Below are 14,258 nucleotides of genomic sequence, written 5' to 3' on the forward strand. Positions count from 1 at the left end.
ATATTCAAGTCATTATAAAGGAAAGAATGATTCCTAACATTTTTCCTATAAAATCCATTTTATTCTCGGTTTTGTATGTTTTATTGTTAGTCTGTAAAAGTGGCGTTATTCAACATTGTTCCCAGCAGCGACCTGAGATTTAGCAATGTGTCTAGGCATCTTCGTCATGCTGTTCCCATTCCTCCTAATGGATGCACAAATTCTGAGGTGGCTGTGGACTCTTTATTTTTAGGTTGGAGAGGCCCCAATAACCATGGGCCTACCCTGAGAATACCAGCCCCCAGCTGTCTGCTTTATCTTGGATGGGCATGAAAATTGGGAGGAACCTTATTCTGTTGTTTGTTTGTTTTTTTAATTACTTATTTAAATAATTTAAAAAAGCTGCATGGGGTCCATTGTATTTTGTTACACAGCCAAGATAAAGCACACAGCTGGGGGCTGCAGCATTCAGCTGTTTATTTTATTTGCACTGGGTATCTCAATATGGGGGACCCTACACCATTTTTTCCAATTATTTTTTTTTCCCCTCCACTTCGGGGACCCAGACAGCTAGTGTGAGATCAACCAATCACATACAAAGGCACAGTGGGTAAGAGCACAGTCTGACTGCAACCAGTCACAGACGCTGTCACAGAGGGTCGGTGGAGGAAGCAGGGATAATTCATAACATTTATAAAAATCCCTGCCTACCCGCCCCCAGATATGCCGTGCTTATGGCTTACTGCATGTGGGTGGAGACTCACACTGCCAATCAGTGACTTCCATTGTGGTTCGGACCAAGTCCGAAACTGTGGCGGTACGGTTTGGCTGCACTCGCTGAACCGAACGTCCACAAGTTCGCTCACCTCTACTCATCACTGCTTGTTACTCGATCAAGCATAGGGTTGCTCCGACGCGGCTCATGTACCCAGTATAACTGAAGTCAATGGAAAACTCAGGCATTTCCAAACTCAGATGCTTGATTGAGTAAGGAGTTTGGCGAGCAAGCTAGCCATCACTAATCCCTACTTTATAACCTGGTCTGTTGGGATTATGAAATGGTTTTCAGCATTTTGTCAGCAGGAATACTGTTGTATGGTGCGGTATTCTTGCCACCAGAAATGCCGTAATTGCAGTAATCTCCAGTAGTCTAGCAGTAGTTGTGCATAACCTGGTTTTATTTCAGTCAACTTTGAATTCCTTGGTTTTCAGGTTGTTTTGTTCTTGCATTCTGGGTGAAATAATGGCATTCTCAGGCTTGTCACAGTTTACAGGGTGGAGCTGCGGTGTCTGAACATGTAGCAAAGAAGACTGTGGTGTGGAATTCCTGATACTTTCCTAAATCCGTCACAATTTCTACTGCTATTATCCCAGACAGATATCAATATAATGCAAATAAAGGACACCGCAAGATAAATAAACTCTCTGTCCCAAATGTTGACAGAAGGATATTTTCTAAGCATTAGTGTGATAAAAACTGTAATTTTAGAGCTGAAGAATTCATAATAAATTAGGTGCAATTCAAGGCAAGTTGCTATATGTCAGCAGTCATAAACTAGTTCTTATAGTCATAAATGACTCCGTATTTTGTATTTTAGTGATAACTTCTGTTTCGGTGTTTGTGAATGCAGACGATCAACCATAGGGCGGAAAAGGGCACAGAACATCAACCATGGCACATAACAGACCTTAGAGTCGAAAGCTTAAAAAAAAAAAAAAAGAAAGAAAGAAGAGCGAGCAGTATGTTTAGGATATGTGCGCGCCTTGAGTATTTGGTGGGAAAAACACTGTATAATATAGGTGCATTTTGTATGTTTTTTATTTCCCCATTCCTTTGAATGGGTGAAAGAATTGACATGCTGCAAATATCAAGCTGTTTCATATCTGCCAGGAAAAAAAAGCAGGATGTGCATAAGATTTTAGAACTCCCTATCACTTCGCTAACAATGTAAAAGCACATTTTGTTTTTCCAGCGTATAGCCAAGCCATTTAAAGGGAATAAGTCACCAGGTTTTTGCTCCCCTATCTAAGAGAAGCATAATGCAGAGACAGAGACCCTGATTCCAGTGATGTGTCACTTATTGAGCTGTGTGATGTTATATTGATAAATTGACTGTTTTCCCTGCTGCAGATCTAGCAGTTATTTGTATATGGAGCTCTATAACCCCGCCCACAGCACTGATTAGCAGCTTTCTGCCTTTGCACACAAAGCTTCCAATCAGTGGTGGGGGCGGTGTTATGCAAAGCTTATGTACATGCTTGACCACCTGGTAGTAGGTCAAGTAGTCCTCTAATGATAATCTCTTGTTGATTAAACAATGATTTTATTAAACCTACACTAAGCAGCTCCGTAAGTGATGCATTGCTGGAATCAGGATCTCTGCCCCTACATCATGCTGCTCTCAGATTAAGTGACAAAAACCTGGTGACAGATTCCCTTTAACCAACTTGAGAACCCACTATTGGACCAGCACCTATCAGAAATGTGTGACCTAACCTATGGACATGCCGTGAAATATCTGAGATTGGAATAACCCATTCAAGAAACCTTACTCAACCACAGAATGGCTAAAAGGGACATGTTATATCCAGAACAACATTGAAAATAAAAACATGTGAAAATAGGAGCAGATAGAAAAGAACAATCGTTTGTTCTAATAGTAGGTATGTTAAAAGGAAGAATAAAGAATGAATAAAATATGTTTGTATAGTGTCAAATATTTAGCTAGAATTAGCCATGGTAATTGAATAGTTTTTTTCTGAGATTTATGACCTCTACGAAACAGTAGATCATGTAATAACATGAATAGTTATAATCCATATTGAAACCCACTCCCCTATTCCAGCTCCACTTTGGTGGTCCACCACAGTGCTGCAGCTAGTCAATCACTGGCCTTCAATCCCTTGGAAAAGAGGAAGTGGAAAAGATGACTATTGTAAAAATATAGCACTGATTTTTACTCTGTTTTCAATTAACAGGTCTACGGAAAGTTATGGTCAGAGCACATAGACAAGCTTGGTGTTGGCAAGATGAATGGTGTGGTTTAACTATTGAGGATATTAGACAACTGGAGAAAGAAACACAACTGATGTTGGCCCAGAAAATGGCCCAATTTAGTCTAAGTGAAAATGAAGCAGAACAGCATGGAGCCAAAGAATCTCCTGGTGAGAAGGATCCAGAGGCCAAGGTCATAACATCTATAGAAACAGTTGATGAACCTAGCGGCATGACAGAGTCACTTTCTGGAAGAGGACTAACCAAGCAATGGTCCACTTCCTCTAGGTCATCCAGATCATCAAAGAGAGGAGGTATGCCTACCATTTCTACAAGAATATTACAGATTACTTTTGTTGCTTACAAGTATCTAATTTATCGGCACCTTAATTGGTCCTGAATGGATAAATGTACAGTGGAACCTTGGTTTACGAGAACAATCCGTTCTGGGAGTGTGCTTGTAAACCAAGTTACTCGTCTAGCAAAGCAAAATTTCCCATAGGAAATAATGCAAACTCAAACAATTCGTTCCACAACTTGTGCAATGTCATCCTGGTCCCCTATTGTGCCATTCCATACATGCACAAACACACACATTATGCTCACCTTACTTTCCGTTCCTACGCTGGCCTACTGGTTCTTGAAGTACGCAGGTACAGGATGTGAATCGGGTAACCATCCCGACCGATGCCGGAGATTCTGCTGCCATTGTGCTGACTAATCAGAGGCAAGCGGCTCATGCCTTTGACGTCAGCTTCCTTTGAGAAGCGCTGACAGTGGAAGTTCCTCCATCGTCGCAATGGTTACCCGATACATATCCTGTACCGGTGAACTACAAGAACCAGGAGGCCGGCGAGGGAACGGAAGGTAAGGTGAGCATAATATGTGTGTGTGCGTGTTTGTGTGGACTGCAAGAGTGGGTCAGAGCGTGGTGAAAGTAAGGAACTGGACGTGTATGCGGTGAGTATTTGCTCGTAAACTGAGTTACAAATTTACAGCAAGCTTTGCTCGTATAGCGAAATACTCACACACCAAGTTACTCGTAAACCGAGGTTCCACTGTATAATGAAATGAATGGTAAAATAGTTTAAACAGTGGACGCCCAATTAATTACCCTGGATCTTAATGTGGCTATCATCTATTTGATATCCAGTCAGGAAATGACCTATTGTTTGAATCAGTTTTTTCGTGTTAAATGTATTTTTAAAAAATGTTAGCAATGTTTTTTTTTCTATGCCAATCTGTCTTACATTTTTAAAAAAAAAAATCTTCCAATTTTCATACTGGCAACTTACTGGGGCTTTAAAAAAAATATTAATCTTCCTATTGTTTCAGGAAATAATACAGTGATTGGGATTCAACCATATGTTTTGTATTAAAGTCTAGAATTAGGAACTGCAAATGTCATTGTGAAGAGAGGGGAGCAGGGTCAGCTGTGACATGGCATATTGTGCTTGGTGGATCCTGTTTTATCAGCTATGTACAGAGGTATTATCTGTCATTGTATGGGTTCATTCAGACATTTGTATAAATCAGTCCAAGTCTGGATCACAGTATACGGATTGGACTGGCCCTGTGGCTCTCCCGACCCAAGTATTATAGCTTCATAGAAATATGTGAAGCTGTTACACCAAGGTCGAGAGCCCCGATGGTTAGTTCAAGCATTGGAGTCCAATCTCGCACCGATTTATACGAACGCATGAATGCACCCTATTCCTGCCTCCGATAATATGGAAACTTCCTGAAAGAACAGGAAATATGAGTCTTAAAAAAGCCCAGTGTTAAAACTTTAGGTTTACTAATTGTTTTTTTTATGAAGATTGGAAAAAATAATATATGCAACATAAAAACCTGATTTAAAGAATAGTTAATTTTCTGATGATACACTCATTAAAGACAAATGTATATTTTACCGTTCACACACTTTGTCCCCATCTTGTAGTAATATGCATATCCCTGTCCCCATCCTGTAGTAATATGCCCATCCTTGTGCCCATCCTGTAGTAATGTGCCCCATCCTTGTCCCCATCCTGTACTAATGTGCCCATCCTTGTACCTATCTTATAATAATGTATCCATGCTGGTCCTCTTCTTGTAGTAATGTCATATCCTGTAGTATTGTCTTCTGTTATGCCGTTCTTAGCATACATACAAAAAAAGATTCTTCTCATCTGTCCACCGTTACCTCGGTGTTTTCTTTTCTGCTTCTTGCGGCTCGCAGGCTTGTAACCCCCTTGATGATCATGGCCTAGTTCAGGGGGCCGCAGCCATCATAAGCCATAATCTTTCCTCATAAGTCATAAGCTTTTATCCTATTGACATTGTAGATCCTTTCACAAACGCCTGCTCCATCCAAGACCAAGGTCTACTTAGTATTCCCATATTTCCTGGTAATGGCATGCCATGCTACAAAGAAGCTCTAGGGTGGGGTCCATGAGTTGGGCTTCCCTAAACTCATCATGATCTATCTCCCTCCCTTAAATGGCCACAGTGTGGTCAGGTGTTCTTACTGTCACCGACTCAGAGGAGGATGATGGAGGCTTGGAGTGTTGGTTATCCTCAGAAGGGGTGACAGTAGGATCCACATCAGGGTACTGCTTGGCTTGGTTGCAGGTGATGACTGTGACAAACTGGCTGAATAGTTCTTGTCTTAGGTCGTTCCCAAAATTACAAGTGTGGGAAGGCCGTCCATGAGCCCCACTTCGACCTCTCCCCGGTCGGTTCTCCAGTCCAAATGCACACATGCCATAGGGATGTCCGAGCGCTTACCCAAAGCCATGGAGATGGTCACTTGGCAGCCTGGTAAATGGTGTTCTGTGGAGACAATATCTGGGCTCACCAGGGTGATGGAAGTCACCTGGATGTCACCGACCTTGACCGGCTGGATGTGGCAATGGAGGTTGGCTGGTTTAGGGTGGCCAGCGCCGCTGTGGGGTGTGGACAGGTTATATCACTTCCTCCGTTGCTGGGATATCCCGGAGATAGCTTCCCTCAGATCCTGATTACAGACGTTAAAATGCAGGATTTGCAAACCTGCTCCAGGCATGAGGCCCTGGAGACAAGCTTTCGTTATGTGTCCACGTATAACAGCACCGTGGGTTGGACAAGTCACAGGCCCTGTTTGTAAACATTTGTCCTGATGGGGCTTCTGCTGAGTAGCAGGATAGTCCTTCTTAAGTGGCTGGTGGCTGCTTGAATCCCTGGTTGAGAGTCTCATGGGATCAGTAGGGATATCAGGTCTCCAGCAGGGTCGATTGGCTGTAAACTCATCGGGCTTCCGGTCAGCTACCCACTCTTATATTTCTGTTCCATTCCATCCTCTCTATAAGTTGCTTGGGCACGATCATGTCCTGGAGGGCAGCAGTGGAGTCAACAGCCCGATCATCGAGCCAGAGGTTACATTGCTGTCGGAGTTGCCTGCCAAATTTTACATGGGAGACCCTCTGTCGAGACAAAGTCCAGATCTTGGTGGAAAATCTGTGTGTGATGATGGTAAAAGGGCCAACAGGTTGTTCCTAGCCCCTTCACAACTGAGGTTGTATCTGTACATCCTAAATCATGAAGTGGTGATCACCACTGGCTGCTGTGGTGAGCCGGCGGCGATCTCTGCACATGTCTACTGATTTGAACAGCAGACATGTGTGGCTATCAGGCGCGGGTGGATCCGTGATCTGCCTGTTAACCCCTTAGATTGTGCTGTCAACATGTGACAGCTTGATTTAAATGGCCGCTGCGGGGAAATCACCTTTCCCCACCACCATCGGAAGCCCCTTGATGTGATCATGGGGAGCCAATGGTTGCCATGTTGCTACCATGACGTAGTTTTTGTTACAGCTGGCAGAGCAGCTGCTGTAACAGGAGAGAAGAATTTCTGCTGATCAGAGCTGGGCAATGAATCAGCGATCAGACTGCTGATCCTTTTAGTCTCCTAGGGGGACTAGTAAAATAAAAAAAAGTAAAAAATGTTTTTAAAAAAAACCTGAAAATTAAAGGGTATTGCCGCATTAAGAAATGTCTGATCTATCAAAAGATAAAATCAATTAAACTGATCGGTAAACGGCGTAGTGGTAAAAAAAATTCCAAATGCCAAAATTAAGTTTTTTGGTCGTCGCAAATTTTGTGCAAAATGCAATAACAGGCGATCAAAATGTAGCATGTGTGCAAAAATGGTACCATTAAAAACATCAGCTTCAATTGCAAAAAATAAGACATCACTGAGCCCCATATCCCGAAAAATGAAAATGCTACAGGTCATGGAAAATGGCGCAAAAAGTGTGCCACTTTTTTGGTCAAACTTCTGGATTTTCTTTAACCCCTCAGATAAAAGTAAACTTATAGATGTTTGGTATGAACGAACTCGTACCGAACTGATGCATCACACCGACACATCAGTTTTACCATATGGTGAACACGCTGAATAAAATACCCCTAACAACAATCATGCAATCACACTTTTTTTTTGCATATTTTCCGCACTTGGAATTTTTTTTGCTGTTTTTCAGTACACTGTATGGTAAAACTCATGATTAAATTTAACTCATACAACTCATCCCGCAAACAACATGCCCTCTTATGGCTAGATTAACGGAAAAATAAAAAAGTTACGGCCCTTGAAAGAAGGGGAGCGAAAAACGGAAATTTTCCTGGGGCTGAAGGGGGTTAATGGTCACATAGTCCAGGCAGTCCCAGTACCCAAGCAACCGGACAGCATCCTAGGCTCGGTGAGTCAGATTAGTCTACAGGTATTTGGCACAATCAGCTGTGGGCAACTGCTGCATCAACATCACGGTCTCAAAACTTTGCAGGTACTCATCAACCTCAATGCTGGTTGAATACTGGCATGTGCCTGTAGCGGAGATGATTTCCTTGGTGGTGGACCACCATTGAGGTAGGGAGTGGCGCTGGTGGTGGAGGAACTGGTACTGTAGAATTACATCTGTGACAGGAGGAGGCCCCTTTTTATATTCCTCAGCTCCCATTTCAGGGCATTGTGTACCACAGGACTTGGGAAGATAAACATGACTGTTCCATCATTGTTCACTAGACCAATTGGACTGCAGTGTACTACTTTTCCTCCAAATGAAAACTAGTACACTGCAGGAAACTAGTACACTGCAGGGGGCTGATGCAATCCGTAAGGCCTAAGCCACACGGCATGAAAATCGGTGCCAATGGAGTGCGATAAAAAATCGCATTCCACTCGGACCAATATTAGCCTGTGTGTCAGCACCCATGAGTGATTATTTTCTCAGCCCTAATCGGACCGAGAAAATAATCGCAGCATGCTGTGATTGTAATGCGAGACTCTTTCTCTCACACCCATTGAAGTGTATGGGGCGAGAGAATAATCACATTGCACTCGTGGTACACCGGAGTGCAGTGCGAGAATGGTAATAGCCGGCTACGGAGGACAGAGGGAGATAAATCCCTCCCTCCCCTCCTCAGTGCCGGCCCGCCCCTCGCAGCTGAGGTCCGCTCGCACGGTCGGACCTCAGTCACAGGGACACTCGCATGACATTCGGCTCCCGCTGTGCTGCCAGCATGAGCCGAGTGTCATGCAAGGGGATTGCAGTAATCCCCGTGTGGCCCTGGCCTTATCTGCAGAAATTCCACAGATTAGCATACAAAAAGAGGCACTGGACAGTCTCATATGAAACAATGGCTCATATCCCTTGATTACTGGACAAAAAAATAGTACATCTGGCATAATTAAAAATAGTACACCCCATACAAGTGGCAGATTGACACTGAGTCGTCACACTGATGGCAGAGTTGACAGTAGCATTTAACAGGTTAACAATCATTAACCAGTGTTAGAGACAGATACTGGCGTTAGACTCAGCCATTACTTGCCGAGTATGGGGCAAGTGAGCCTGCTCCATAAACCAGCTTCCGATTTGTGACATGTACTGTGGATGTAATGAAGGGGTAAATGTAAAATTTTAATAAGTTTGTTCCCAACTGCTCTAAATGTGACTACAATCTTTTAGAGGGATAGTATAGCCTGGACGGAATTTGTGACGCACATCCGGCCGCTTTAGCGATGTCATTGTGTGTGACACCTATGAGCGATTTTGAATCTTCGCAAAAACGTTCAAAATCGCTCATCGGTGACATGCCCCCTATTCTCGATTATCGCTGCTGCTGCGTGTACGATGTAGTTCGTCGCTCCTGCGGCAGCACACATCACTACGTGTGACACCGCAGGAACGAGGAACCTCACCTAACCTGCGGCCGCCCGCAATGAGGAAGGAAGGAGGTGGGCGGAATATTACGTCCCGCTCATTTCTGCCCCTCCGCTTCTATTGGGCGTCCGCTTAGTGACGTCGCTGTGACGCCGAACGAACCGCCCCCTTAGAAAGGAGGCGGTTCGCCGGTCACAACGACGTCGGTAGGCAGGTAAGTAGTGTGACGGGACTGAGGGATGTTGTGCGCCACGGGCAGCGATTTGCCCGTGTCGCACAACTGGCGGGTACGCACGCTAGCGATATCGGTACCGATATCGCAGCGTGTAAAGCGGCCTTAAGAGGAGTAACTATCAGGTGCTTGGGAAAGTTGGGAGTGCATACAGTGCCTACAAGTAGTATTCAACCCCCTGCAGATTTAGCAGGTTTACACATTCGGAATTAACTTGGCATTGTGACATTTGGACTGTAGATCAGCCTGGAAGTGTGAAATGCACTGCAGCAAAAAAGAATGTTATTTCTTTTTTTATTTTTTTTTTAAATTGTGAAAAGTTTATTCAGAGGGTCATTTTTTATTGAACCCCTCAAACCACCAGAATTCTGTTTGGTTCCCCTAAAGTATTAAGAAGTATTTCAGGCGCAAAGAACAATGAGCTTCACATGTTTGGATTAATTATCTCTTTTTCCAGCCTTTTCTGACTAATTAAGACCCTCCCCAAACTTGTGAACAGGACTCATACTTGGTCAACATGGGAAAGACAAAGGAGCATTCCAAGGCCATCAGAGACAAGATCGTGGAGGGTCACAAGGCTGGCAAGGGGTACAAAACCCTTTACAAGGAATTGGGCCTACCTATCTCCACTGTTGGGAGCATCATCCGGAAGTGGAAGGCTTATGGAAATACTGTTAGCCTTCCACGGCCTGGACAGCCTTTGAAAGTTTCCACCCGTGCCGAGGCCAGGCTTGTCCGAAGATTCAAGGATAACCCAAGGACAACAAGGAAGGAGCTCCGGGAAGATCTCATGGCAGTGGGGACATTGGTTTCAGTCAATACCATAAGTAACGTACTCCACCGCAATGGCCTCCGTTCCAGACGAGCCCGTAAGGTACCTTTACTTTCAAAGCGTCATGTCAAGGCTCGTCTACAGTTTGCTCATGATCACTTGGAGGACTCTGAGACAGACTGGTTCAAGGTTCTCTGGTCTGATGAGACCAAGATCGAGATCTTTGGTGCCAACCACACACATGACGTTTGGAGACTGGATGGCACTGCATACGACCCCAAGAATACCATCCCTACAGTCAAGCATGGTGGTGGCAGCATCATGCTGTGGGGCTGTTTCTCAGCCAAGGGGCCTGGCCATCTGGTCCGCATCCATGGGAAGATGGATAGCACGGCCTACCTGGAGATTTTGGCCAAGAACCTGCGCTCCTCCATCAAGGATCTTAAGATGGGTCGTCATTTCATCTTCCAACAAGACAACGACCCAAAGCACACAGCCAAGAAAACCAAGGCCTGGTTCAAGAGGGAAAAAATCAAGGTGTTGCAGTGGCCTAGTCAGTCTCCTGACCTTAACCCAATTGAAAACTTGTGGAAGGAGCTCAAGATTAAAGTCCACATGAGACACCCAAAGAACCTAGATAACTTGGAGAAGATCTGCATGGAGGAGTGGGCCAAGATAACTCCAGAGACCTGTGCCGGCCTGATCAGGTCTTATAAAAGACGATTATTAGCTGTAATTGCAAACAAGGGTTATTCCACAAAATATTAAACCTAGGGGTTGAATAATAATTGACCCACACTTTTATGTTGAAAATTTATTAAAATTTAACTGAGCAACATAACTTGTTGGTTTGTAAGATTCATGCATCTGTTAATAAATCCTGCTCTTGTTTGAAGTTTGCAGGCTCTAACTTATTTGCATCTTAACAAACCTGCTAAATCTGCAGGGGGTTGAATACTACTTGTAGGCACTGTATACACTATTGTGAACCCAGGGCAGGTGTCTCGCTGCCATATCAAACCATCAAGTGGTGGCAGCAATGACTTTGGTGAGGATGTGTAAACTGATTGTTGTGTACGCTTAACTCACATTTAATCTATTACGATAGGTAAATGGATGAGTAAGAATCAAAATTTCCTTTACAGTCGTATCTAAGTCAGAGTTCAGTGTATGTGACACTGGGTGCTGCAGTATTGATTTAAAATGGTTTTATCTGCTGCAGATCTCCCAATTCTCTCAATGTTGAGCTCTGTGTAACCTCACTCACACCACTGATTTACAGCTTTCTGTGTACAATGTGCATAAGTGGAAAGCTGCCAAATGGTGGTCGCGGCATGATTGGATTACCTGACAACAGACCTAGTAGTCCTCTAATGATTATCTCCTGCTCATAAAACAGTGATTTATGTAAAAACCACATTAAGCGAATCAGTAAGTGACACATCACTGGAATCAGGGTCTCTTCCTCTAAATTATGTTGCTCTCAGATCAGGTAGCAAAAATTTGGTCACATATTCCCTTTAAGTACAAATGATTAATGTACATTAACTATACTTTAAAGTCAAATGCAAAAAATGGGGATTATTTTCAAAGTAAAGAGAGAAATTGTCTGTTGCAAACTTGGAAGATAGTGTGTCAAACTGTGTAGCAACATATATGGATACCTCTTAGAGTTGAAATTTTAGGCCATTTTGTAAGTGGTTTCACAACTGTGTCATAAGTAAATATTGGTTCCTTAGCCTATTACTCCAGAGGCGGCATCAGCACATTTTTAGTTCTTTTTTTATTTTTTTTTGAAGGTCCCATGTTGTAATGTTGAACTGTGTCCTAATAAGATTGGCCAAAGGCAAGTGGTTTGTTACTTCACTGAGGAAGGCAAAAGGCACTTTGTGACCATGACCCAATTGTGCGTGTGTCTTTTTTTCACAAATCACGTTAATGCAAAGAAATGAAAAGAATGAGCTGCATGTATAATGCTCAGCATAAATTCTCACACCCCAACAGATTTGTCTGAAAACCTCTAGTTTTCTTTCAGAATCAACATTTTCTATGGTATACTATATTACAAAATACTACTACAAATGGGGACAATTGATTGCAAACAAGATTTGCTATTTTGCAAGTCTAAAAAGTAATTTTCCTAACAAACTCATTCGAGACCATGTTCTAAAAATTATTATACCCCAATAATAATCTTAGAAAAAAAAGCTAAAGTTCAGACTACAAAAATGTAATTAACAAGAATTCAATGAAGTCTAATTCATGAAGCATGTGTTCAGCAGACAGTTGACTAGAAAAGTGCATTACCTAACAAAGTAAACTCCATTTCATCCTGTCCGCAATGGCACCACATGGAAGAGAAATGTCACAAAACCTGAGAAAGAAATTGTTTTAGACAAGAACGGTGATAGTAACAAGAAGAGCAGTAGCTTTACTTATCTGTCATGTGGTGTTCAGCTTGGCATTCGCTGGTTGTCATGGTGGCTCTAGTCACACCACAGAGTCTGACCTTCAACCTGAGGTCTCTTAGTTGTTTAGCCTGACTCTGGCATCAGCTGTATTAGCTTTATTGCTCTCCAGTCCAGTAGGAGTTAATTCCTGCTGGCTTTGTGAACTGCTGCTGGGAATTTAGGCTGCTTTGACCACTCATAGCCGTCTCCACTCTTTATAAGGTATTGGATCCGGTTGCCCGTCATCAAATATAGTTCAGCATTGCTGCAGCGAATACCGGTCCCATTGTAGTGATCCAGAGCTTGGTGATCTGTTGTGTGCTTCCTAGTGTTGTGTGGAAATATTCCTGTTGTTAGTTTATTTCCTCCCTGTGTTTTATTTCCTCCTAGGCACTTATTGTCTCTCCCTGTGTCTGATTGCAGTGTGCTTGTGTTTTGTTTTTTTCCCCCTGTCTGTGGTATTTGTGGGGTTTGCTTCTCCATTCCAGGCCCTCTCCTTAGGTGGGGGGAAGGGGTGTTAGTTCAGGGTTTGGACAGGAGTTAGGGTAATGCTGGCGGTCCAGACCTGGGTACCATCAAGCCTACCTGTGGGATACGGGACAGTCTGAGGGCCAGTTTAGAGGTCCTTGCTCCAGTTACCCTTACATTCCAATGACATTATCATTCAGAATAAAGATGTAACTGCAACCATCTCACAGAGATGTAAAGGCCGACAATGAAAGTTGATACCTGAACAGGAGTGTCTTCTAATGAGAAGAACTGAAGATAATCCACATGCAAGTTTACTGCAATTAGCTCAAGAAGTGGAAATCCAAACTGGGCTGAGTGTTTCCCGTAACACAAAACGGGTCACGTTTGCAGGGGAATGGCATGCACGGGCAAGATTAAGTCAGCAGAATAAAGATAGTGGACAACCTCTTGAAACTGACCATTACTGGTACCATTATGGGACTTAAATTTATGCAGAATATATCACAGTAAATATCTAATTCACCTTGCACTGAAAATCTTACTTGTAGAGTCTAATTCTGCTGCTCGTGACTTATATTGTACAGGCAGCATTTGAAAGGTGAATTATGATTCAGAATTGATATGCATGAGTGGAGAAGTAGAGCACATCACTTGCTCCCTGCTGCCTTTCTTCCAAAGAATAGATGGTAAGAATGCAAGTGCAAAGCAGCGTGAGGCTCATGTAGATAGCAAGTAGAGCCCACAATAACCATGTCACTGCTGAATGCCGATGGTGCAATTATATTAATAGAGCCTCAACCAGATTATGGGATTGCTCTGTGCTCGAATAGCTCTGGCACCGCTGCATTATCCTTATAGCCATGGATAGCTATTATACAGCATATGCATAAAGAAGGCTTTCCTTTTGGTGGTGTCTCAACAACATGACCAATTACTATTTTACATATATATTGTATATGGTTTATGGAGCTTAACCCATATATTACGGACAAATACACCAAACAATGCATAGAGACTAGTATGTAAAAGACGACATGGCACCTGAGATCAAACGGTGGCAAAGAGTATTCTACATGCAACTCGGTATCTTTACACATACGGTAACAAATGTATAGTGTACTTACAGTAACAAATCAAACCCATGATAACAATTGGATTTCTGTAATAAAGTGGT

General features: G+C 43.1%; 1 protein-coding gene across 12 annotated transcripts in view; it reads left to right on the forward strand.

Moving 5' to 3' along the window:
* The window catches only part of PITPNM2 (phosphatidylinositol transfer protein membrane associated 2), a 487,362-nt gene that overhangs the window by 326,190 nt on the left and 146,914 nt on the right, over positions 1–14,258 (forward strand). For all 12 annotated transcript variants that reach the window (XM_075322875.1, XM_075322922.1, XM_075322937.1 and 9 more), the window contains one exon: positions 2,959–3,288. In XM_075322875.1, the coding sequence (XP_075178990.1) occupies positions 2,959–3,288 (330 nt within the window). The remainder of the gene's footprint in view (positions 1–2,958; positions 3,289–14,258) is intronic.

The sequence above is a fragment of the Anomaloglossus baeobatrachus genome, chromosome 1, assembly GCF_048569485.1.
Source record: "Anomaloglossus baeobatrachus isolate aAnoBae1 chromosome 1, aAnoBae1.hap1, whole genome shotgun sequence".
Lineage (NCBI taxonomy): Eukaryota > Metazoa > Chordata > Amphibia > Anura > Aromobatidae > Anomaloglossus > Anomaloglossus baeobatrachus.